Here is a 24,760-nt window from a genome sequence, read left to right as displayed (position 1 = left end):
ATAAAAATTATAACACAAAAATACAACATTCAAAACTGATAAAACAATAAATAGCAACTTGTTTAAGACCAACATCTACAATACTTGTATAAAAATATCATACAGTAAAAAAAACAACACTTATTGTAATAATGCAATCAAAAATATCATCATTTTGTCAATAAATTTTTTTAAAACGACTTTCAAGAAACAAAATAACCTTCCACTATTTGACACAGATCAACACAGTCTAATAACACAATATAAGCCAGCAACAAGAACAATCTTAAATGTCAGTGTAAAACTGATTGATCTTCACACAATTTTCACTGATATCCAAACCATCAGGTCCATTTTTCTCAGAAGAAAAAATTTCTTACAATTATTTCAAATAAATTCAAATGATAAGATGATAAAGCAGAAAATAATCTCCGATATTAGATGTAAAATAAATTCACTATACTTCTTCATCAACACTGGCAAATTAGACTCGCAACAGTATGAATAAATGAGGATACCTCATTACATTCATTACTGATTAGGAGACTTTAAATTGGTTCCCTATCCAATTGGTGAGCAAGAAAATACAACAATGAAGTGAACTTTGCATGCAGTCTGTGCCTGCTCAGTCAATATACCCTTATCCTTCTCTTTTGTGATATTTCCAGTTATCGTTTATAAATTATGGTCACTATTCTGACTTTCAGACTTTGATATGTGGCAGGATACTTTCATTGATTATTAGTAAGCTGGTAAATATTTATGAAATGAAATTAAGTGTGCCAGTTCTCCCACGGTATATAATGTAGTGCCAATGGAATATATACAGTAAGTTGTCACGTTGGTCAATCACAAAGTCCCCTATGTGTTTTCTTATTACAGTTTTGTGTACATTTTAATTATACATTAGTCTTAGTTTTTTGTATACTTTTCTCACAATCTGACATTTAACAAGAAATCCTTCTAATAATGTACATACGATGTAATACAAATGAGATCATGTTTTGAAAGAAATGCAACATTTACATTCTCATTTTCTATACACAATTTACGTACAATTATTGCAAACACAACCTGGTAGATCTGATCTAGTCAATAAATATGTGCAGCCATGGTCAAATATTGACATTGCCATTGTTCTTAGGTGTTCAACGAATAAATTAAACTAATAAATTTTAACTCATTTTTTGTGTTATGAAAACCTGCTGCACACTTGATCCATAAAATTGCAAAATGAATAATGAACAAATTAGTCAATGTTTTATATAAACAGCATTTATATTTGCTTTTTTATATAAAATTTTGCTTTCCTGTAAAGAACAGAAACTTAAACTGCAGGTAATCAAATACATCATTTGCTTGCAAAAACAGCATATTTTTGTTTTACCATTAATGCTGCTTAGTTACCTATCAAGAATTATTTTACAGATAGAGCCTATCTCTGAATCATATCACTAGACACTACCGGTAGCTGTTCAAACTGATTTACATTGCATGTGGATGGTAACTAGGTCAAATGTGCACCTATTGCGTGATTAAATGGCCCACACTATTTATATACATGATACTTCAATGATTTATGATATTCACTGACTGTCAACACTTCATGTCAACAGTTATTTGACAGTTTTTTTTGACATATATTAACTGACCTACCTACTCACATTAGGAAAAGTAACAGTATAATAACTTCACTAATGCCACACATGAATACACTTTGCAAAAAGGTTAACATATCTTTTTTATTTATATAGCATGTAAAATGTTTTTGACTTTTGTGAAAGAGAAATGTTTATCTTTTATGTTTTGTCATGAATTTTAATATAAAAGCATTTTAAATAAACAATTTACTTGTCCATATGTGTAATATAGCCATACAAGAGATGTTAATGTCAAGACAAGAACAAACAACTATTTAAAAAAAGATGTACATTTAAGCAATAGAAGATGTGTCAGTGAACTTGGGAAAACATATATTGGAACGGTGGTTCACGTTTTAGATCCAGGGGTCTCACATGTTGATGCCAGCTGGTATGACAACACTAGAAGCTGATGTTCTGACAAACATCTGTTTAGTCAAAATGTGGTTTATGTTATTCTGTTTCAAGTGCCTTGGTTGTTTGTGTCCTGATCGGTTCTCATCAGGAAACGTGTGTCTAGTTGTGCAGTTCCTTTGGGTAGGATCTGGTAGCCTGAATATGTAAGCCGCCTGTCTGGTCCCCTGCCTCCACTTTGTGGATGATCTTGTTGACATACTCTGTTGTGTTGCCAGCTATCATCACATCTGAAACAAAATAGAACACCATCACAAGTGGGGGATACTCATAAATAACTCCAGTTTTAATAAATGAGTCGTGTTTTTCAGTAAACCAGACAATATGCATGTGCGTAGAGTATCATCCAGATAAGCATGTGCAGTCTTCAGGCTTATCAGGGATGACACTTTCCGCTTATATAGATTTCTTTGTTAAAGAAGTCCTTTGTAATGAAAATCCAGGTCTGGAAGATAGTGTTGTCCCTTGTTAGCCTGTGAGGACTTCATAGGCTTATCTGGGATGACACTGTGCTCATGCATTAAGCCCTGTTTTCCCAGAGCGAGGCTCATATATAAACATACACTGAATCTAGTTGGTTACATAAACATACACTGAATCTAGTTGGTACATAAATATTACAATTACTGTCTAACATGTTGTGCTTGAAGAAAGCCTATTATTTTGTAATGTTTCATGCATTAATTTTGGTTTTAGTTTATTAACCTGGCTTTTAAAGTTTTAAGCATAGCTAAATGTAAAACTAATTAAGATAATTTTTATCAGACTTGAATTTGAAGAATAAAACACTTTTGATTATGTTTATAATCTTTGAGACCAAAAGACCATTTCTTTACCTAAAAAACAAAAATGCGAGAAAATCTTCTATATAACTCTACAATTTACCAAGATGTTGCTGGATAAGTGAATCAAGCAGGCTGGTCATGGACAGTTTGTTTGCCTGTGCTTCATTCCTGTTCCAGCTCAATCGATCAATCATCTTCTGCTTCATGGCCCGAATGACAGTCAGCAACTTGCGATGTTCCATTTCCAGCCCATGGAGCTTCACCTTGTTTGCCTCATGTTGCGCTTTCTTTTTCAACGACATGCTCTGCAATAACAAGGTTTATACATATTTTATCTCTCAACTAAGTAAATAATCATTTTTTTCATACATCTGAATAAGTTAACATAATTTGTTTAAGCTTTATATTTCATGCTTTGATATTTCTTTTCACATTATGAAAAGAAATATCAAAGCATGAAATATAAAGCTGCAGAGAACATACACATAACAGGATTAAGCTCACATAAAAATATGGCATAAATTTAACCTGTTGTTCTGGAAAGTGTTATAACCGAGTAAAAATGTTAACAACAACACTTCCATGAACTTGCAATCAGAGTTTAAGAACATTGCCAAGTAACTACTAAGCTATACTTTTAATACATGAAGTCTCATACAAACACAATATCATTCCCATAATTATGTGCTTCAAATGAGTCTCAAACCTTGAAGCAAGCTTGTTTTTCTCTTTCCTTGTTTTACTCCTTGCACTGGAGGGTAGTTCGCTCACTGGAACAAAGTCATTGATCTGGCGGTTTATCTTCCTCAGCTGAAGACCGATCTGGCACAGTTTCTTTGGACTGGGAACAATGTCGTTACCGTCCCCTTTCCGTGCCTTTCCTCCATTTTTACAGACACCCCCAATGCCTGTTAAACTACTGCTATTTGAAGGGTCAAAAACAGGGTCTTCGAAATCATTAAGCACATGTGGGTCCTCCTCCATATCAAAGTGGACCCTGGTCCCCTTTGGCCCCTTGGACTGAACATTGTACTGCCAGAGTAGTACTGCTTGTCCTTGGCCCCTATCAGACTCTCTCCAGGGTTGGAAGGGTCAAGATCATGGCCCCCTTCAAAATCTGGAAACACGCTCACATGTAAAAACAAGGGCTGTTTGTAAAACATGCATGCCTCCCATATGGGCTGTCAGTTGTAGTGGCAGCCATTGTGTGAATACGTTTTTTGTCACTGTGACCTTGACCTTTGACCTAGTGACGTGAAAATCAATAGGGGTCATCTGCCAGTCATGATCAATGTACCTATGAAGTTTCATGATTCTAGGCCTAATTATTCTTGAGTTATCATCAGGAAACCATTTTACTGTTTCGAGCCACCGTGAAAAACACAATAAAACAAAACATAAAATTAATTAACAAAAATAAATATTTCTTTTTGTTTTTTTTTCTAATAGACTTTACCCATACTCAATTTTTTAACAACTTTTTTTCATATAAAAATATATGGAAGTTCACCTGACCTGTGTACTTTAAATATAAATATGACAAACGAACCTGAATCTGAGTCATCGTCATAATCCTTGTCAGTGTCGCTGTCATCATCATCATTAGAGGTCAAGGTCATCACTGAACTCGTAGAGTCTGCAACACAGACACACAAACATGCAGAGAATAAGCATGTAATAAGATAAATAATGAATATGGAAAGACCAGATACAGTTTTAGTAATTTAAATTGGTTTTGTACACTTTTCTCTACCGGCAAACAACAATTATTGAATTTATTGTCCATTAAATTGTGTAACAAAGTTGTACACATCATAAAGCATGCCAAGATTTTTCCAAATCATATTATAAGAATACAATTTCATGTTGCACAAATAAAATTATAACTTTCAGAGAACATGAAGGGTATTTTATTTTAAAGAATCTAAGAACTTTCTGGAGTTCTGGACCAAAATAAATGTTTTTGACTATAAAAAAAGTAATACAATTAACTGTTGAAACGTTTAATAGGGTATCAGATAAATACAGGTAACCTCAATAGAATGGATGGAAATCAATCTAAAGTTTGCCTGAGATGTCACTGGCAACAATGGATTTATGAAGTTTGTAACAATAAGTACAGTGTAATTACCATATCTTGTTCTCTCTCTTTTCACAGGCGGAGTTGGAGTAAAGTTGAATGATTCTGTTGCCATTCTCGACTCCATTTCCAAGAACTGTTTGATCTCCTCCCATTTCTCCCATGCCTTCCGGACCCATAGTGCCAAAGGTGCGCTTACGAATTTAATCCACCTTTCTTTTCCGATGCCTGTGTTTCTGAGACAGTTCTCCGGCGCTGAGTCCTTGATTGTAGTGGCTTATTGAGGAGTTGCTGAAGCATAGTATTGTCTGAAATGTCCAATTCTTTAATAGTGCCAAGTGGTTTAGCACTGGGTTGAATCATTTCCATTTTCACTGGTTTCATGGAAGAGAAAGATCTCGGAAAAGTTACTGTTCTCTCAACACTAGAACCAGAATCGACTGGTTCTGTCTTGATCACAACAGATTTCTGGGAAACTGTGGTTGATTTAGAGGAGGCTGGGACAACAGCAATGACAGTCCGGGAGAGGTTAGCCCAGGACTTTTCAACTGGTTTGTTTCCTCAGCTTCAACTTTCAGAACACTTCCTCCTTGGTTGTTGATGTAGGAATCAATGTCATCTAACAGTTCAAAGTTCAGTTCTGCGAGTGTCGGTGTTTTTTCGTTCGTCAGTCGTGGAGACATAGACGTCCTCATGCGTAAGATCATCTGTTTTGCCAATAACACTCCATGAGCCAGCACTTGCTAGGCTGGTTGAGGACACATTATATCTGGGAACTTGACTGTTGGAAACTGTGACGGGGTCTACCTGAAAACTGCTGATGTCATGGGACATCTCGTACTGGGAGTTCAGATCAAAATCATCACTAAGGGATGATGTGTCCAGCGTCGTACAGCATGTGGAGTTTATTCCCATAGTGCATTGCATATCCATTTTTTCTTGATCATACATGTACAGGGAATTAGGGCTAGAGGCATAAATACTGGCATCCATCAGGTCAGATGATAGTGACAGGTCTGCACAAGTGTTTATTAAAGGATGAACATCTGACATATGCCTGACTCTTTCCATATTCACAGCTTCACGATACTGTATCAACAGAAGAAACAAGTTTGAATAACTTATTAACAAACTTATTTTGACGCAATTTTAAAAGAGAAACAAAAACCTTGTATTACTTAAAGCAAGATTATGCGATTTTTATATGTGTTAGATTGTAATAAATTGATAAAATATGTTACAATAACACAAAATAGGCAAGAAAAATTATACATTGAAGACAATTTCATAAAAAGCAGCAAAGACAAATTAGCGCCCAGAACCGATTGTGACGAAGATATTTCGTACATATTTTCCTACATTAAACTGAAGCATTCATCTTTTTATAAGAATCAGAGTTAGTGTTTGTGATTCGTATGAATCGATATCGTTGCAGGAAATAAAAACCTCCGTAAAACAAAATTGTGTCTTTGTGTTGTATGAACGAATCTGCACTAAAACTAAATTTAGATTCACATCGTACATGCATGATATACATGCTGGCAAATTCGACTGTACAGACATTTACAATTTCAGAATTTAATATCTGGCTTATTTTGCTTTTTAAAACATGTTCTAACTTTTATTTTAATTTATATTGAAATATATGTATAATAATTTTTTTTTAAATTTTATATAATGCATAAATATTTGACAAAATCTATAATCTCGCTTCAAGAAACAAATCTACATAACATAGTCCTTCAATTCAGTATGAACAAGTGCTACCCTAAATTAGTTGTACTGCAAACAACACTAGCAATATTTAAACAGAATATACAAGAGATGTGTTTGTCAGAAACACAATGCCCCCTATTGCGTCGCTTTGAAAAAAAAATTAATTTTTTTTACCTTTGACAGTGATTTTTTTGCTCAAATTTACAGCCGAATTTCGGCTGCTTCCCAATTGCAAAAATACACGTTTTTTCCCAAAATTCTGACCAAATTTCCCCAAAAAAGCCCAACTTAAAAAAAAAAAAAAAAAAAAACATTTTTTTTTTTTTTTTTTTTTAGAAAGAAGTCTCATATATCTTAATTATGATTTCTTAAATCTAGGTCTCAACTTTATTTTTTAAACATCTTACAAAATATATAACTTGAATTTAGTCATTTTTGTCCATAAATCATTCCCAAACTTGCCACTTTTATTGATTAAAAAAACAAACCAATTTGACCAGACTCCTTTTCTAGAAAACTCCCTAAACATGCACTTAAACACAATATCACTTCTGTTACTTATAATCCTATTTATAATGCTTAATTTTCCCAATTTCATGGTTTATCGCGCTATTTTTCCCAATTTCACGGTTTATCGCGCTAATTTTCCCAATTCAAAAGGCACAGGCTGTAACAAATTAAAGCAAAAAAATCACTGTTTGACCTTGAAGGATGACCTTGACGTTGAACTTCCACCACTCAAAATGTGCAGCTTTATGAGAACGCCGCTTTCAAATAATTTTTTTTACCTTTGACCTTAAGGATGACCTTGACCTTGAAGGATGACCTTGACCTTGAACTTTCACCACTCAAAATGTGCAGCTTCATGATAACGCCGCTTTGAATAAAAAAAAATACCTTTGACCTTGAAGGATGACCTTGACCTTGAAGGATGACCTTAACCTTGAACTTCCACCACTCAAAATGTGCAGCTTCATAAGACCGCCACTTTGATTATTTTTTTTTTACCTTTGACCTTGAAGGATGACCTTGACCTTGAACTTCCACCATTCAAAATGTGCAGCTTCATGAGAACACCGCTTTCACAATTTAAAAAAAAAATTTTTTACCTTTGACCTTGAAGGATGACCTTGACCTTGAACTTCCACCACTCAAAATGTGCAGCTTCATGAGATACACATGCATGCCAAATATCAAGTTGCTATCTTCAATATTGAAAAAGTTATGGCCATGTTAATTTTTTTTTCGGACGGAATGACAGACTGACATACACACATACTGACATACTGACATACACACATACTGACATACTGACTGACGGACAGTTCAACTGCTAGATGCCAACCTACTGGGGCATAAAAATATTGCATTAGAAGAAGTGCCTACCCCTGGTAGAGAATCCTGCGTATGTACGACCCTGTGGCCTGGGTGTGTGAGTTCCCCAGTTGGACCCGGGCTAGGGGCAGACAACTCCTGCCCTGTGAGTGGAGAGGGGCTGTGAGTGGCGGTCCCTGGCCCGTGGATGGAAAGGCCGTCTGCTGCCGCAGTCTGCTGTACGTCTGCAGCAGAAGCAGCTGTCGTCTGATGTTGTCCTGCCTCAGCTGCTGGGGGATGACCATCAACTGCTGAGGAATGGGCTGAGAACCACTGGTACTTCTTGAAGATGTCTGAAAATCAGAGGACAAAATCAGAGGACAATAACATGACATCTTTTCCATGTAAAACTAGCTAAGCTTAATCTTAACCTTTATTAACTTGATTGTATCAAAAGCCTTAGGATTATCGACTACAGGTACTTTAAAAAAAAGTTGCTGCTTACAGTGGACATCCTTGTAATTTAGGAACGGGGCATGCTAATGTTATAAGATCCAAAAAGACGGGCAAGTTGTATTGTCTTTCTGTGGCCTGCTTGGTCTAACTGCTAATGCTTATGTACGTCTTCATGATATCTAACAAATGGTAAACAATAATAATTTTCTGTGTCATGCAATTCAAAAATGTAGATTTTAATTTATATCATGCAATTTAAGAAAAGGAGAGGTTATTTATATCAGACATCCAGTGACCACAACCAAGGAACATGGAATACCAGAAAATCAAGGCTCTAACAAAACCCACCTCTTGCTGTCTTGTAATAAGCTGCTTCCCAAGACCGGGAAGTTGTCGTAGCAACAGGAGCTGTGCAAGCTGACTGCTGCTGATCTGGGGAACCGATGTGATGGGTCTCAGAGTAGCTGTAGGGACTACTGTGTCTAGGCCCTCAGGTCCCTGCAAGAGTTTTTACATTGCAGCTTCCTACTGTATAAATCAATGATAGTGATATTAATGTTTACCCATCATTTTATTAACATCAAAATAGCATTTCTGTAATAAAGTGAGATTTTCGTATCGATTGAATCCAGAAGATATACAGTCTTATGGTATTGATATACATGTAGATTTAATTATTTTCAAAGCTTCTCATTATTTTTATGAACCTTTCCTTTTCTGTGGTTTGAATTCAGCAACCCAGATTGCAAACAGTTACAAAGTCACTGAAGATTCGTTCAATCACACAGCAGGTTCATGTAAAACCAGAAAGGATGATAACCTTTTCACATAGACCCAAACTATATATTATTATCATAAAAAGATCAAACAAACAGAAGCCATTAAAAAATAACAAGCTTTATTACAATAAAACAAAGAAACTGACCTGTGCAGGTGCTATCCCACACATACACACTTACCTGTGCAGGTGCTATCCCACACATACACACTGACATGTGCAGGTGCTAACCCACACATACACACTGACCTGTGCAGGTGCTATCCCACACATACACACTGACATGTGCAGGTGCTATCCCACACATACAGACTGACCTGTGCAGGTGCTATCCCACACATACAGACTGACCTGTGCAGGTGCTATCACACACATAAGACTGACCTGTGCAGGTGCTTTCCCCACACATACAGACTAACCTGTGCAGGTGCTATCCCACACATACACACTGACCAGTGCAGGTACTATCCCACATACATGCTGACTAGTGCAGGTGCTATCCCACACATACAGACTGACCTGTGCAGGTGCTATCCCACACATACAGACTGACCTGTGCAGGTGATATCCCATACATACAGACTGACCAGTGCAGGTGCTACCCCATGCATACAGACTGACCAGTGCAGGTGCTATTCCACACATACAGGCTGACCTGTGCAGGTGCTATCCCACACATACACACTTACATGTGCAGGCGCTACCCCATGCATACAGACTGACCTGTGCAGGTGCTTTCCCACACATACAGGCTGACTAGTGCAGGTACTATCCCACACATACACACTGACATGTGCAGGTGCTACCCCATGCATACAGACTGACCTGTGCAGGTGCTATCCCACACATACAGGCTGACTAGTGCAGGTGCTATCCCACATATACAGACTGACTTGTGCAGGTGCTATCCCACACATACAGGCTGACTAGTGCAGGTGCTATCCCACACATACAGACTGACCTGTGCAGGTGCTATCCCATACATACAGGCTGACTAGTGCAGGTGCTATCCCACACATACAGGCTGACTAGTGCAGGTACTATCCCACACATACAGACTGACCTGTGCAGGTGCTATCCCACACACACAGACTGACCTGTGCAGGTGCTATCCCACACATACAGACTGACCTGTGCAGGCACTATCCCACATATACAGGCTGACTAGTGCAGGTGCTATCCACATACAGACTGACCTGTGCAGGTGCTATCCCACACATACAGACTGACCTGTGCAGGTGCTATCCCACACATACACACTGAAATGTGCAGGTACTATCCCAAATATACAGACTGACCTGTACAGGTGCTTTCCCATACATACAGACTGATCTGTGCAGGTGCTATCCCACATATACAGGCTGACTAGTGCAGGTGCTATCCACATACAGACTGACCTGTGCAGGTGCTATCTCACACATACAGACTGACCTGTGCAGGTGCTATCCCACACATACAGACTGACCTGTGCAGGTGATATCCCACACATACAGACTGAACTGTGCAGGTGCTATCCCACATATACAGACTGACCTGCACAGGTACTATCCCACACATACAGACTGACCTGTGCAGGTGCTACCCCCACATACAGACTGACCTGTGGTACTATCCCACATATACAGGCTGACTAGTGCAGGTGCTATCCACATACAGACTGACCTGTGCAGGTGCTATCTCACACATACAGCTGACCTGTGCAGGTGCTATCCCACACATAGAGACTGACCTGTGCAGGTGATATCCCACACATACAGACTGAACTGTGCAGGTGCTATCCCACACATACAGACTGGCCTGCACAGGTACTATCCCACACATACAGACTGACTAGTGCAGGTGCTACCCCATACATACAGACTGACCAGTGCAGGGGCTATCCCACACATACACACTGACATGTACAGGTGCTATCCCACACACTACACACTGACCTGTGCAGGTGCTATCCCACATATACAGACTGACCTGTGCAGGTACTATCCCACACATACACACTGACCTGTGCAGGTGCAATCCACACATACACACTGACCTTAGCAGGTGCTATCCCACACATACACACTGACCTGTGCAGGTGCTATCCCACACATACAGACTGACCTGTGCAGGTGCTATTCCACACATACACACTGACATGTGCAGGTGCTATCCCACGCATACAGACTGACCTGTGCAGGTGCTATCCACGTACACACTGTCCTGTGCAGGTGCTATCCCACACATACAGACTGACCTGTGAAGGTGCTATCCCACACATACACACTGACCTGTGCAGGGGCTATCCACACATACACTGACCTGTGCAGGTGCTTTCCCACACATACAGACTGACCTGTGCAGGTGCTATCCCACACATACACACTGACCTGTGCAGGTGCTATCCAACACATACAGACTAACCTGTGCAGGTGCTATCCCACACTGCCGCTGTAGAGGAAGGTACCCGTGTGGAGACGCTACCTCGATAGGCTGTTCAATACGCAATGGTGATGATGAAGGGTGAATATCTGGCCTTCCTGCTTGGGTATGAATGAAGCTCTTCGACCAATCAGTTTCCTGCGTAAGGTTGCCACTCGTTCAGAGCTAGTGGTCGCAACATTCAGAACAGCTGTGACAGAAGTATCTGAACTGATGCGCGCACTTGTAGTTAAACTGTTTCCTCTGAAAAAAAAACATTTTTTATTAATCTTATCATTTGAGTAAATTTTAACTTAAATAAATGAATGACTTACAATATTTACCTTGTGTATAACTTATGTATCCTTCATAAATATGTGCATATATCTTCCATACTAAGTTTAATGATTGCTATACAATTTTCGCTTTTTATTAACTGACACAATTCTATAACTTGTGTTCTTATTGCCTTAATGGTCATGCCCGTTGAACATTATCTAGTCATATTCAAAAATTTCATTTGTATTGAAGTAGTTCAAAAACAGATGATAACAAAGTCAATCACTGGTCAAAAGGTGAATAATCTAGTTATCAGCTGTGCAATACAAGAATGCAGTCAGTTTTACTCTACATAATTCATGAGCAGTCAATGACCCTTTCATTTATTTCATTTAGAAAAAAAAAATCAACTTGCAGGGACAATTTAAGTGATAATGTTTATAACTAACAAATTTCATAATAAAACATGTCTTATTTATTCTTAATCATGTTCATTAAATTAAGCAAAGATTCACATGAAAAGCTTGAATATTTATAATAAGCATGATATGCGATCAGCATAATTTACAATCAGCATAATTTACAATGATAATACCTTCAATCCCTGTATTAAGGTTAAGCAAAAATTAAAATACAAATGGAAATTGTGGAACTAGAGCTTTGTCACACACGTGACGCATACCCCCACAGCATTGACACAGAATATTGCAAAGAGAATCTTATTATGGCGATTTTTAAGAATTATTATGCCATTATCATTTATGGCCATTTTGACCTTGGAACTCTTGAATTCTTTCGCATGACACCGCGCTCCAATGACTGTGAACAAAATTAATGTACAGAGTCATTTTAAAATCTCACAATGAATGACATAGTTATGGCCCGGACAAGCTCATTTATGGCCATTTTTGACCTTTGAACTCAAAGTGTGACCTTGACCTTGGAGATATCGATGGGTAATTCTTTCCACGAAACACCGTCAAATGATGGTGAACAAATGTGTCCGATGATTTTGAAATCTCACATTGAAGGACATGGTCATGGCCCGGACAAGCTCATTTTTTATGGCCATTTTTGACTTTTGAACTCAAAGTGTGACCTTGACCTTGGAGATATTGACGCAATTCTTTCGCATGACACATCGTCCAATGATTGTGTACAAATGTACCGAGTAATTTTAAAAAATCTTACAATGAATGACATAGTTATGGCATGGACAAGATCATTTTTGGCCGTTTTATGACCTTTGAACTCACAGTGTGACCTTGACGTTACAGATATCAACGTAATTCTTTCGTCGCATGACAGACCGTCCAATAATGGTTAACAGATGTGCCAAATTATTTTAAAAATCTCACAATGAAACGACATAGTTTATGGCCCGGACAAGCTCATTAATGGCCATTTTTTGGCCTTTGAACTCAAAGTGTGGACCTGACCTTAGAGATATTGACGTTATTCTTTCGCGGGACACACCTTCCAATGATGGTGAACACATTTGCCAAGTGATTTTACAATTACACAATGAACAACATTGTTATTGCCTGGACAAGCTCATTTATGGCCATTTTTGACCTTTGAACTCAAAGTGTGACCTTGACCTTGGAGATATCGATGTAATTCTTTCCCACGACACAACGTCAAATGATGGTGAACAAATGTGTCCGATGATTTAAAAATCTCACATTGAAGGACATTGTTATGGTCCGTACAAGCTTATTTATGGCCATTTTTGACTTCTGAACTCAAAACTGTTACCTTGACCTTGGAGACATTGACGTAATTCTTTCGCGCGACACACACCGTCCAATGATGGGTGAACAAATGTGCCAAATGGATTTTAAAATCTCACAATGAATGACATAATAATGGCCCAGACAGCTCATTTTGGCCATTTTGACCTTTGAACTCAAAGTATGACCTTGACCTTGGAGATATCATCGTAATTCTGTCGCGCAACACACCGTCCAAAAATGGTGAACAAATGTATCAAATGATTTTAAAGTCTCACAATAATCGACAAAGTTATGTACCCGGACAAGCATTTGACCTTTGAACTCAAATGTGACCTTGACCTTGGAGATATCGATGTAATGTCTTTCGCGTGACACACCCTCCAATGATGGTGAACAAATGTTCCAAGTCATTTTAAAATCTAACGATAAATGACATAGTTATGGTCCGGACACTCACACTAAGTGACCCCGTGACCTAGTTTTTGACCAGGCATGACCCATATTCAAATGTGACATAGACATCATCTAGTTACAACTTCGGACCAAGTTTGGTAAAGATCGGATGAAATTTCAGGACAAACCGACAGACCAACCAACCGCACAGACCAACAAAGTGACTCCTATATAGCCCCCATTACCAATGGTAATGGGGGTATAATTACCAATGGTAATGGGGGTATAATTAAATATATTTACAAATTATAATGTCTGCTGCCTATCCAGGTATTGACAGTAATAAAATACTTGCTGGAATATTAAATAATATTAAGTGCAAATATATGAAACTGGTACTGAGCACAATTAAAATCCTACATAAAGATAAAAGAACATTTTCATAATCAAACAATTACTTTCAATAACTTTCTTGTGTGATCTTTTAACACATTAAATCACAACTTGTAAGATTCAAATATGAAGTTTTCAAATCAGTTTTGTAATAACATTACTGCTCATAATTGCATTCATATCAAAATAACAAGTTTTGTTACTTAATATTGAGAATGAAATTAAATCTAGTCATTCCAAACACTTGATTTTAACCATTACTAGACAAATCTAGTGAAAACCTACATTTATTTGCATTAAACAATAATACATCATAAAATAAACATTTATTTATCCATGCAGTGGTATGTAAATTATGCCAACATGTATTTGAGAAAGAGAGGAACATCATCCATTCATTTATCAATTCCCTTTTATCATGTTATAAGTAGAACTTCCACAGTGTACAATCGTGATCAACAGCGTGAAATATAAACATAGCCATGAGATTGTCCTAAATATAGTGCAGTGGTTTAGATTATAACCTTGTTGTTAAGGGCTAAAAATAGATACCTGGAAATGAGAAACTAAAAACTAAATGCAAGGTTTATAAACCCATTTTCAGAATTAAAGTGTACAGCATTTTTTTCCTTCACTTCTACTGTAATTCATTCCAATTCTAAAGAGGTTAAACAAGTAAATAAACAAGCAATTTTTAATTAGTTTGGAATTAGTTACAAGTTAAAGGAAGTTAGCAAGTGAACTTCTATATGAACATTACTGATAGTGCCTAAAATTACAAAAACTTAAAATGTGGCAACATAAATTAACCAGCAAAGGCATTCATAGTCAGAACTATACTAAACTAAACATTACCATTTAACTCAATACATTTAAAAATCAAATCAAATAACACAATTTCTATTTTCATGACATAGTTACTGGCGAAACAATAGTTTAAATCACAATGAATTACCTTCAAATGCACAGATGTAAAAAATAATTTCACAATAAAAATCGTTTTTAAACCTATGGTAAAAAATAAAACCTATGTTATTGTCAAAATAAAACCTATGTTATGGTCAAAATAAAACCTCTGTTAAGTATCACAAAAGATGACAGGTGCTTCATTGAACGATAAGGGTAGAAGCCTGATCAGTCTGTAGATATTTTCTACCACTGGTTAAGTAGCTTGATCAAGTAGTTTAATAGTGTAACACTTATCAATGTTTTTTCAGCAAACTATTTTATTTCTCATTGAACATTGCAAAATATGTTAATTTCAAAAAGATGTTAGTTTGTTTTATGCTTATAAATTCGGTATTTTAAACATAAAATAACTGACAAAACCAGCTTAAAAAAGAGCTTCATTTTGTTTCATAATAAAGTGATGACATCTATACTTACTGAACTATGACCTATCACTGGGGCATATGTTATTCTTTGTTCGTGTTTAACATTGGCCAGGTTCCAAATATAATGAATCAGAACATTTGCCTATTTCTTTTAATTTCAATTGTTAATCCAAAAATGATCATAAAGTGAACAAATAAATCGGAATAAGTGAATTTAAGTTTCCTGAAAAAAAATATGTTCATGAACGAACTATTACTTATCCGTTTTTCTTTATGTGGTTTCAGTTCCATTGTTTCCACTGTACTCAGTAATGGAAAATAATCGCTTATTTTTGTCAACGTTCATCAAAATCGTTACAGTACACAATAAGAGGTGGGTAGAAAAGTTGAAGCATTGCAAAAGCTGTTACCGGTTCGTAACCCCCATCATCTTACCAATGACACTTTCAATAAGCGATTTTTTTCTTTCAGTCGATTGCGCAACAACTGCCCAAACGGCTTATGTCAGCTGGTAATCAGAGGTCGAACAAAAACACTCAAAAACAGCAATAACGTATCACTTTACCTGTCTAGGTCCCGCAACAATCGTTCTATAAGGCCTTCCTGTTTAGTTTCCTTCCGTGAATCCACTATTTTCTCTTTTGTATTCACCAAAAGAAAAGGTGATTCTCAATGTTTACATGATTGATAAATCCAACATGGAGTTTGTTTTGGTTTCTGGGGCGAAATTGCGGGAACAACTGTCACATGAATGGTGGACGTCAGATATTGCTTCCATTCCAACCAATAATATCGCTCAAATATTTATCCACGCCCGTGATCCAGAATGTGTGTTGGGAGAATTACAAGAAAACAATATGCTAATAGTGCATTTAATTTAAAAACAATTTATTATTATCATAACGAGTAATGTTAATAACACGATGAAAAAATAAACTTAAAACAAAGCTTCGTGATATTATATTAAATGACAACAAGAAAAAAGATGATGTAATAATTCTAAAATAAGCGGCAAAACTGGGTCAATGTCGGTCATGTTTATTATGATCAACAGCGCATGTTTATGCAACCAGCTGATTCGTAGCTGCTTAGATTGCTTTGTGACTCCGGTAATTTTGGTGCACTCATGTGGCGTTCAAAAGCGCAACTAGACCTTGTGCTGGAAAGAACTATGCGAATATGCACTACAAGATACAAGAAAATTATTTAACGTCGGACATGATAACACAAACATCAGCTAATAGCTTTTTCCCTACAAACAAGAGTACATGGTATCAGAGACATAACAAAATAAAAGCAGCTGTAAGATGAAAGCACATGGTAATCACAAAACAAAGACATGCATTACAAGACATAGCAAAAATGACGGATATTAAGACATAATATTATCACAGTTAGTACAGATTAAATAGTTAAGTGGGTTAAAATGACAAATGATAAGATAAGGGGAAGTAACGGGTTATGGAGGTTTCGGTAAATGACAAGTTCGGTAAATTGATTTATAGAGTAAAAGCCGTGGAGGTTTCGGTAAATTGATTTTATAGAGGAGGTATACCTACAACGAGGTGTTAATGACACCTATTATCGGCTAACAATAACATTAGGGGGCATTTATTTGCAAACTGTGGATTAATTTTGATGTTCATTAATTGAGTTGTTTGGCACTAATTAATTATCTGTTTAAATGTACGGACTTGATTTTATCAAATTAGAGATGTTTGCAAAGTGTTATTATTAATTATCCAGGCTTGCGACATATTAATATTCTAATCGATGGAGGTAAATAATATATTAAGGTCATGATCGTTTTGTATTTTATATATGTTTGTAAACAATTAGTTGATAAAAACCTTAATTAAAGCGTATCAGTTAAAAAATATAATAATGTGGCTCTTACAAGAGGTGGCCTCCACGTGGCAAGAGCTGGGCAACATATTCATTATGTTGGCAAACTACCTCATGTTTATATAATGGTTAAGTTTCGGTGGTTTAAAATACTAAGATCAATATGTTTGTTTCGTATATAAATAATTTCTCGCTTCTTTTTCCAACAATCAGTTCTGCACATAAGGTATTATTCTTAAAACAATCTAGATATGTATGTTTAGATCGTGAACATGCTTTAACACTGGTGGCCGAGTTTTTACATACACGACCAGTAACTTTCAAACTGTGAAATAAACAAACGTTTTCCTTCTTTAATCATGTTTACCAAAAAATACTGGTGGTGACATCAAAGGATGTTTATTTGTGGTAAAAATAACATTATTAATCATTATTTCTTATTACTATCATGTTACTATTATGTTATTAAATAAAAGCACCAATTTAAAAAACAAACAACAGTATTTGCTTTATTTAAATCGTAAAATTAACCAAAAATTTCCTAACAGAATTCGTTTTTCAGAGGTAGCTCATTCATTTCCCTTAATTCTTTACCTTAGGCATAGCATTAATTACTCAACTCAAAATTAATCCACAGTTTGCAAATAAATGCCCCTAATGTTATTGTTAGCCGATAATAGGTGTCATTAACACCTCGTTGTAGGTATACCTCCTCTATAAAATCAATTTACCGAAACCTCCACGGCTTTTACTCTATAAATCAATTTACCGAACTTGTCATTTACCGAAACCTCCAGCACCCGAAGTAACTAGTACTAAGTTAAATCATAAGATGTAAGAAGTATAATGTCCCTTGCATTAGACGGATATTTAAAGTGATGGATTAAATTATGAGGGTAAAAAGATGCATGCTGACTATGAAATAAATAAATAAATCTAAAAAAAAATGAAGAACTATGAAAAAGCATTAATAATCGATAACTGTTCAGCTGATTCCACTAAGCCGTAATTAAACCATCTACATTTATTAAAGGGGCCCTTTCAGGTTTGGTAAATTTACAAAAGTATTTAGTTCCAATATTTACATTTATCAATGAAAAACTTCAATACATGCCAAAACCGGGGGAGGATTTGAAGCACACATGAAATTTGAATGACAGAATTTGCGGTATCGCTTATCCTTATCCAATGCATAAAAGCACATTTAAGAGGAAATTGGTGGGCTTGATCAGCATACACGAACAAACTCTAATGTGTTGCCCTCATAAGTTTCCCCAGCCAAAGGCACAGGGATATTGTTTTGGCGTTGTCCGTCCGTCCGTCTTTCCGTTCGTCCTGCACTTTTTTGTGTCCAGAGCCATATCTTTGAAGTGCTTTGGCGGATTTCATTGAAACTTGGTATGAGAATATATATGGAGAAGAGGGTGATGCACGCCAAATTGAATTGTACACCATCTGTTAATAACGGAGTTATGGCCCTTTGTATCTTGAAAAAATGCTCACTTTTGTGTCCGGAGCAATATCTTGCAAGTGCTTTGGCGGATTTTATTGAAACTTGGTATGAGTATATATGTGGATAAGAGGATGATGCACGCAAAATGGCATTGTACACCATCTGTTATTAATGGAGTTATGGTCCTTTGTATCTTGAAAAAAATGCTTTTTAACATAAGCTTAGAGCTTTATCTCCATTAACACATGAGCCAGAGCCCTGAAACTTGCCATAGTTGTTCTCAATCATCTGGGGGCGCTTCACATTTTACACCCATAATCCTAGGGTCTAAGGTCAAAGTCACACATTGAGGTCAAAGGTAACATATTTGAAGAATTATTCATTATTTAGTCATTCCTAATGCATCAAGGGATTCTGTAATAACTGTCCACAATTGTTCTCCATTATCTAGTTGAGTGTCAAATATAAGATCCAGGTTGATAGGGTCATTTTCAAAGTCACACACAAAGGTCAAACTCACACATGTTGATTAAAGATGCCTTATTTGATAAGGATTCTACCATACAAAAATGGATTCTCAAAATGTCCTGATGTAATTGTTCTAAATTATCCCTGTCCATACATCCCGAAACTAAGCTGAAGGAGTAAACAAAGCCTCTTGCAGGTGAACATTAGTGTCCGTTTTCCGAATGGCCTCACTCTTTCTTTAAATAAATGAACGAACGACCGTACGAAGGAAAACCTGGACGTACAAACGCATGAAGGAAAGAACGACCCTTTTTGCATAGTAGCAAACCTTTTACGATACCCCCTCCCCGATCACAGACACAACCTGTCGCGACATTTCCTTACTCCACCCAATGTCTTGGTTCCACCCTGGGTACACAGTTTAAACTTAAAATAGTTATAATTTATAAAATAGATACGATTGACTGGCATAGATTACATAAAAATCAATAGCATATGTTCTGTATGAAGAAGTTACTAGAGCACTGATATTTATAGAAATAATTACTCTAATAACAATAAGTTAGCTCATTTCCTGTATGTAAGAAACAGCATTAATGGATACTGACGCATTTCTATCATTTAAACTAGTACGATGAGCTGTGACATGGTTTTTGAAAAGGAATTGGTGTATACAAATCGGTGGTTAGGTCCTAAAGTTGATACTTTAATAGATTAGTGTAATGGACCAACATTTTTATTGATTGAGGTCAAATATCAGCATACATTATTTTATTGACAGAAGTGTGCATTCTTATAAGCTATAAGATTTTTTTGATGCGACAGACAGGCGACTCCCTTCAACTAAATGTCCCTTACGATAAAAATATGCATCGGTATACTTTCGGATTCAAGAGGTCGAAAGCTACGGCAAATTTAATCAAAGCGTTTTATTTTTTATAAACGGCTAAAAGCGACTTAATTATATATATATATTTATATATATATATATAATTATAAATAGTTTTTGTGACGTGCGCCTGTTCCCTTTCTCTAAATGCGTCCGTGAGTATGGACCTGCGTCTGTGAGTATGGACCCAGATACGAATCTTGAATCAATTACGAGCCAGGTGGAAATCTAACTGGTTAGCAAGGTGACCTGAGTCACATTTTCTTGTAACAGCCACTTTATTAGCGGGACAGCCGTTTCGATCACTAAACAAGGCTCCTTTTTTTTGACAATCTGAATATTCCAATAAAACTTTCCCCGTTCATCGCGCGTAAACCCATTACGCCATTAATTTAAACCTATTTAGTTCAGCTTGATTGCATCAAAATCACAAGGCTTACTTGATGCTCTCGAGTCCGTTTCCTGGAAAGAACCAGCACTTGGTGTCTTTGATGGGATACTAAAGAATTATCCCACAGTGGAGATCGAACCTATGACTTCCCGGTGGACACCATCGAACCACGGCACGCTGAGCGTACTTCTTTGTCTTCCATCAACCCATTCTTCCTTCGCTATCCCAGTCTGCATTACCATCGCTTCTCCCGTCCATTTTCCGACCGCTTTTCGCGTATGGTATACCCTGAGGCTGTTGAATTTTGCGGGAAAAACACACACAAGGATTGGGTCTTTAGTTTAAACAACCATATATAACGATTGTTTAAGGATAATATTTTTTTTCCAATGACGGTCATTTGGTCGTATGGTAACATGTGAAGATGGATTGAACGTAGAAGCCCAATTGAATAGCGCAAGTTTTCAAAAGATTCCACTTACACGTTGCAGCTGCTCAAGCACTGTGAATTGCACTTATGATTGGTCGTTATAGCAGGGTAAACATCGGTATGCACATTTTAACAGTCAGACTTGACTTAAATGAGAACGAACAATGCCACATATCATTGAAATAATTTTTCGTAACTTGGAATACATGTAATCCATATACAGCAATACATATAAAAACTGTACGCTTAGTATTCATATGCATATATATGATGGTCTAAACTACTTCCAATCCCATACGTTAAATAAATTTGGCTCATGATACAACGATTTTTTTTGCGTAGCTGTTTAATCCAGCTTTTCATCTTAAATGACCCTTTGCATAACGTAAGCAGACCCGAATGAATACACATCATTTATTCGATATTGGCTGATTTGAGCATAATCATCAAGTACATTGGTAACATCACCGCGTCTTTGAAGTACAGGGTGTAACACTGTTCAGTGTAGGGAGATGGGAAGACGCATTACCGGTAAATTCCATCCACAAGACTTCCATGGTCAAAGCTGGGTCAGTGATCGTCAGAAGGAAGCGGAATATAACGGAATTAATAAACGCATTATAATGATAACACGGTATTGCTTTCGATATATCAAATAACACACATTTAAGGGAATGAAATGAATGAAAACCTTCCGGTCAATGTCATTTCTCTTGTATTGTGAGACGACACTACCGACATAGAATAGTGCCAATGATAGAACGGAAATCGTCTAATTATCTAGCCATACATGTGTGACGTATGCAAGCCAGAAAAGGTTACCGACATTTGCAAGTTTGCTATGAATAACACAGTGTGTGTGACTATAATATTCTATCGCAAAGATCGCGGTTTGATATTACATTTACATGACGCAATAAGGTTTTGAAATACCCGCGTCATGCGAAAATAGGTATTATGCAATATAGCGCCTGCTAAGCCTGTGCATCCGCGCAGTCTTGTCAGGGTATGCATACTGAAAAGGCCACTCTTGAGATATCACGAAACATTGCGTGCTTTTTATGACAGAAAGCGTAGCCTCTGACCAGACTGCGCAAGTGCATATTCCATAAGACCAATTTTCGCATGACGCGGATGTAACAGGGTTATTTGAATGTGTGGAAAGAAAACTGCGTCTTAATCAAATATCAACATACCATATGTTTCGATAACAAAAAAATAAATTCGTAATAAACCATGTCAGGACACATATGATGTGATCTCGCCTATTAAAAGTTGTATCTACAGACACTATTATGTGGTTTAATATACGTGCACTTCATAATAAACATTTCATATGTAGTGTATATGCAACTTTTAAGTTAAAGAAAGAACAATACTTAAACCTTTGTTTTTAATTTAATTACTTAGAAACGTCGATTTTCTACCTTCATTTTAAGTCAGTATATACGCCGGACATCTATTTGAAAGATATTTCTTGTTTCAACTGTTAAGCCGTAACTATATGCTACATTGCGTATAGTGTAACCGAACACAAAACTGACCAATGAAAATGTATTTAACAAAAAGTGATTTCGGCGCCATCTTAAATTGTAGGAAAGTTGCAGTTTAATAATAATAAATCATAAGTCCATTGCTATGGAAACACGAGCTCCAAATTAACCATTTCCAACTAAAACTTGTATTAATGATGACATAGAAAAAGGTACTGTCTTTGTTGAAGATAAAACACATACTATAGTTTAAATGGCATATGTTTTCGCGACCACATAATTCCCTATAGATTGTAGGACAAACGACACACAGACAATCGGCACCCTGCGTTTTTTGCATCCCCGGAAAATCGGCACCCCGTAATTTATACCATTACAGTACCTATACTTGTTGAACTCTGGTGAGGGATCCAGGGCCATAAAGTTGCACTTGTTCTTGTTAACTAATCATGCTGATTACACGGGGGAGGGGGTTGGTTTCAGTACATTACCCAATTATATAAAACTTATTTGGAGTCCTGGTGTCTTTGTGTTTCATCAACGAAAAAATCCCAATTGGGAAAAGTACTGGTTCCACTCCAATTGGCATGAAAATCACTGACATTGGGAAAATTCACATCATTAAGTCTTAAAATTGAATAGGATTTATGTGTCTTTAATTGCTTGATACTCAATTGCACAAAACCAATTTAAAAATTGTTTGTCATGTCCTTTTGTTGAAAATTCAGTTTAGTTGCTCATTTTATTTGTTTGCTTGAAAATAATGCGCTTTTGGAGCAAAATTGTAGCAACTTTCCTTTCTTTTTGGGATTTTGTAGACAGAAATCGGGATTTCCATAATTTTTCTTAAATTGGGAAAGTACCTTTAACAGATACTTTATTATGAACGAAAAAAAATCGCTGTGTTTATACAGGGTGCTTTTTTTATTTTTTGAGGAAGCTGTAAAACCATACATGCCATAAATTTTCAGACCAATTCCGGGACATTGAGCTCAATTTTCCGGGATATCTGTAGATTTTCCGGGACGTATATATATATAGCGATATATATAGACTTGTATGCAATTTTGGTACACATTTTTTTTTACATCGCAAATTTAGTACATTACTAATAAATATGTTGTTAGCATCTTAAACGATTTTATGCATCATTGATTATCCTACGTTAGCGCTACCGATCGCCGAAATCGCCATTGACGATTACAATTCCCGGCTGGCGATTAAAAATAAGCTTTTCATGAAATTGCCGATTGAAAAAAAAGACCTTATGCCCAATCTAAATGCCTGTTTTCAGGCCGTATAAATCGCCATAAACATCGCTAAGATTACACGGATAACGCCCTTACCAGATAGGCCCCAGGGGATAATGACGACCGCCTATGTCGATAATCTACATGGCTAATGTCTTAATTGGTCACGCTTTACACTGCGACCAGACTTTCAAACATTTGGGTTACTTGGCGATTCACGTGATAATAAGATGGGCGGAGTTACGGCATTGACATAGCCACTATAAACTTATTTCCCAAGAAACAACGATTTTGATTGGCTAAAAAAGTAGATAAGAGTAACTAACCTTTACGGTCGCTATGCGACTAGAAAGACCGATTTAGAAAGTGAGTTGCAGATTCCGAGAAAAAATGATGCTTGGAACGAAAATGGAAAGTGGAAACAACAGAAATTAACACAATTCTTGAGAAAAGAAAGCGGACAGAATAATGTAAGCTCACGAAATGACCAAATGTTAGGTTTGCGATTGGAGGACGTCTAAAATAGTGCAGACGTGAATGCAGAATCGGAAACGTCTTATCTAACCAGTGTATGACGGTCTCATGCTGACTAAGTAATTCCTCACGCATTTCTTCAAAAACAAAAAAAATGAAAAAAAGTAATGTTTGGATTTCATAAAATGTTGTATAATTACTACCGAGACGGGCGGGCTGTTTTAGCGGTTTCTAACTTAAATACCACATTAACGGTGTTAATGTATCATTATCACTACGCCACCGGTGTCTATGTAAAAAAAAAATCGGCTGCAAAATGTCAGCAAGTGGCTCACCAGCGAAGAAAAAACTTCAAGCAAAAAAGGGCTAA

The 24,760-nt window shown here is 36.7% G+C and overlaps 4 protein-coding genes across 5 annotated transcripts in view; 1 reads left to right on the top strand and 3 right to left on the bottom strand.

Moving 5' to 3' along the window:
* Positions 1-1,983: 1,983 nt before the first annotated feature.
* On the bottom strand, positions 1,984-3,106 carry LOC127865251 (CREB3 regulatory factor-like). The gene is made up of 2 exons (XM_052405290.1): positions 2,919-3,106; positions 1,984-2,263 (listed from the first exon to the last, which is right to left on the bottom strand). The coding sequence occupies exons 1-2, from the start codon at positions 3,058-3,060 to the stop codon at positions 2,136-2,138; spliced, it is 270 nt and encodes an 89-aa protein (XP_052261250.1). The 5' UTR covers positions 3,061-3,106; the 3' UTR covers positions 1,984-2,135.
* On the bottom strand, positions 3,092-5,049 carry LOC127841886 (serine-aspartate repeat-containing protein C-like). Its single transcript, XM_052371035.1, has 4 exons — positions 4,950-5,049; positions 4,368-4,454; positions 3,852-3,935; positions 3,092-3,123 (listed from the first exon to the last, which is right to left on the bottom strand). Exons 1-4 carry the CDS (start codon positions 5,023-5,025, stop codon positions 3,092-3,094), a joined length of 279 nt encoding a protein of 92 aa, XP_052226995.1. The 5' UTR covers positions 5,026-5,049.
* Positions 5,050-5,525: 476 nt separating this feature from the next.
* On the bottom strand, positions 5,526-10,215 carry LOC127841810 (uncharacterized). The gene is made up of 4 exons (XM_052370949.1): positions 10,150-10,215; positions 8,687-8,882; positions 8,001-8,281; positions 5,526-5,987 (listed from the first exon to the last, which is right to left on the bottom strand). Exons 1-4 carry the CDS (start codon positions 10,213-10,215, stop codon positions 5,526-5,528), a joined length of 1,005 nt encoding a protein of 334 aa, XP_052226909.1.
* Positions 10,216-22,743: 12,528 nt separating this feature from the next.
* The window catches only part of LOC127865173 (dentin sialophosphoprotein-like), an 81,947-nt gene continuing 79,930 nt past the window's right edge, over positions 22,744-24,760 (top strand). For both annotated transcript variants that reach the window (XM_052405121.1, XM_052405122.1), the window contains exon 1: positions 22,744-22,878. The gene's annotated coding sequence lies outside the window, so the exon portion shown is untranslated. The remainder of the gene's footprint in view (positions 22,879-24,760) is intronic.

This window comes from Dreissena polymorpha, chromosome 1, assembly GCF_020536995.1.
Source record: "Dreissena polymorpha isolate Duluth1 chromosome 1, UMN_Dpol_1.0, whole genome shotgun sequence".
In the NCBI taxonomy this organism is placed as follows: Eukaryota; Metazoa; Mollusca; class Bivalvia; order Myida; family Dreissenidae; genus Dreissena; species Dreissena polymorpha.
The sequence above is the reverse complement of the archived record's forward strand: the minus strand, read 5'-3'. Positions and strand labels throughout refer to the sequence as shown.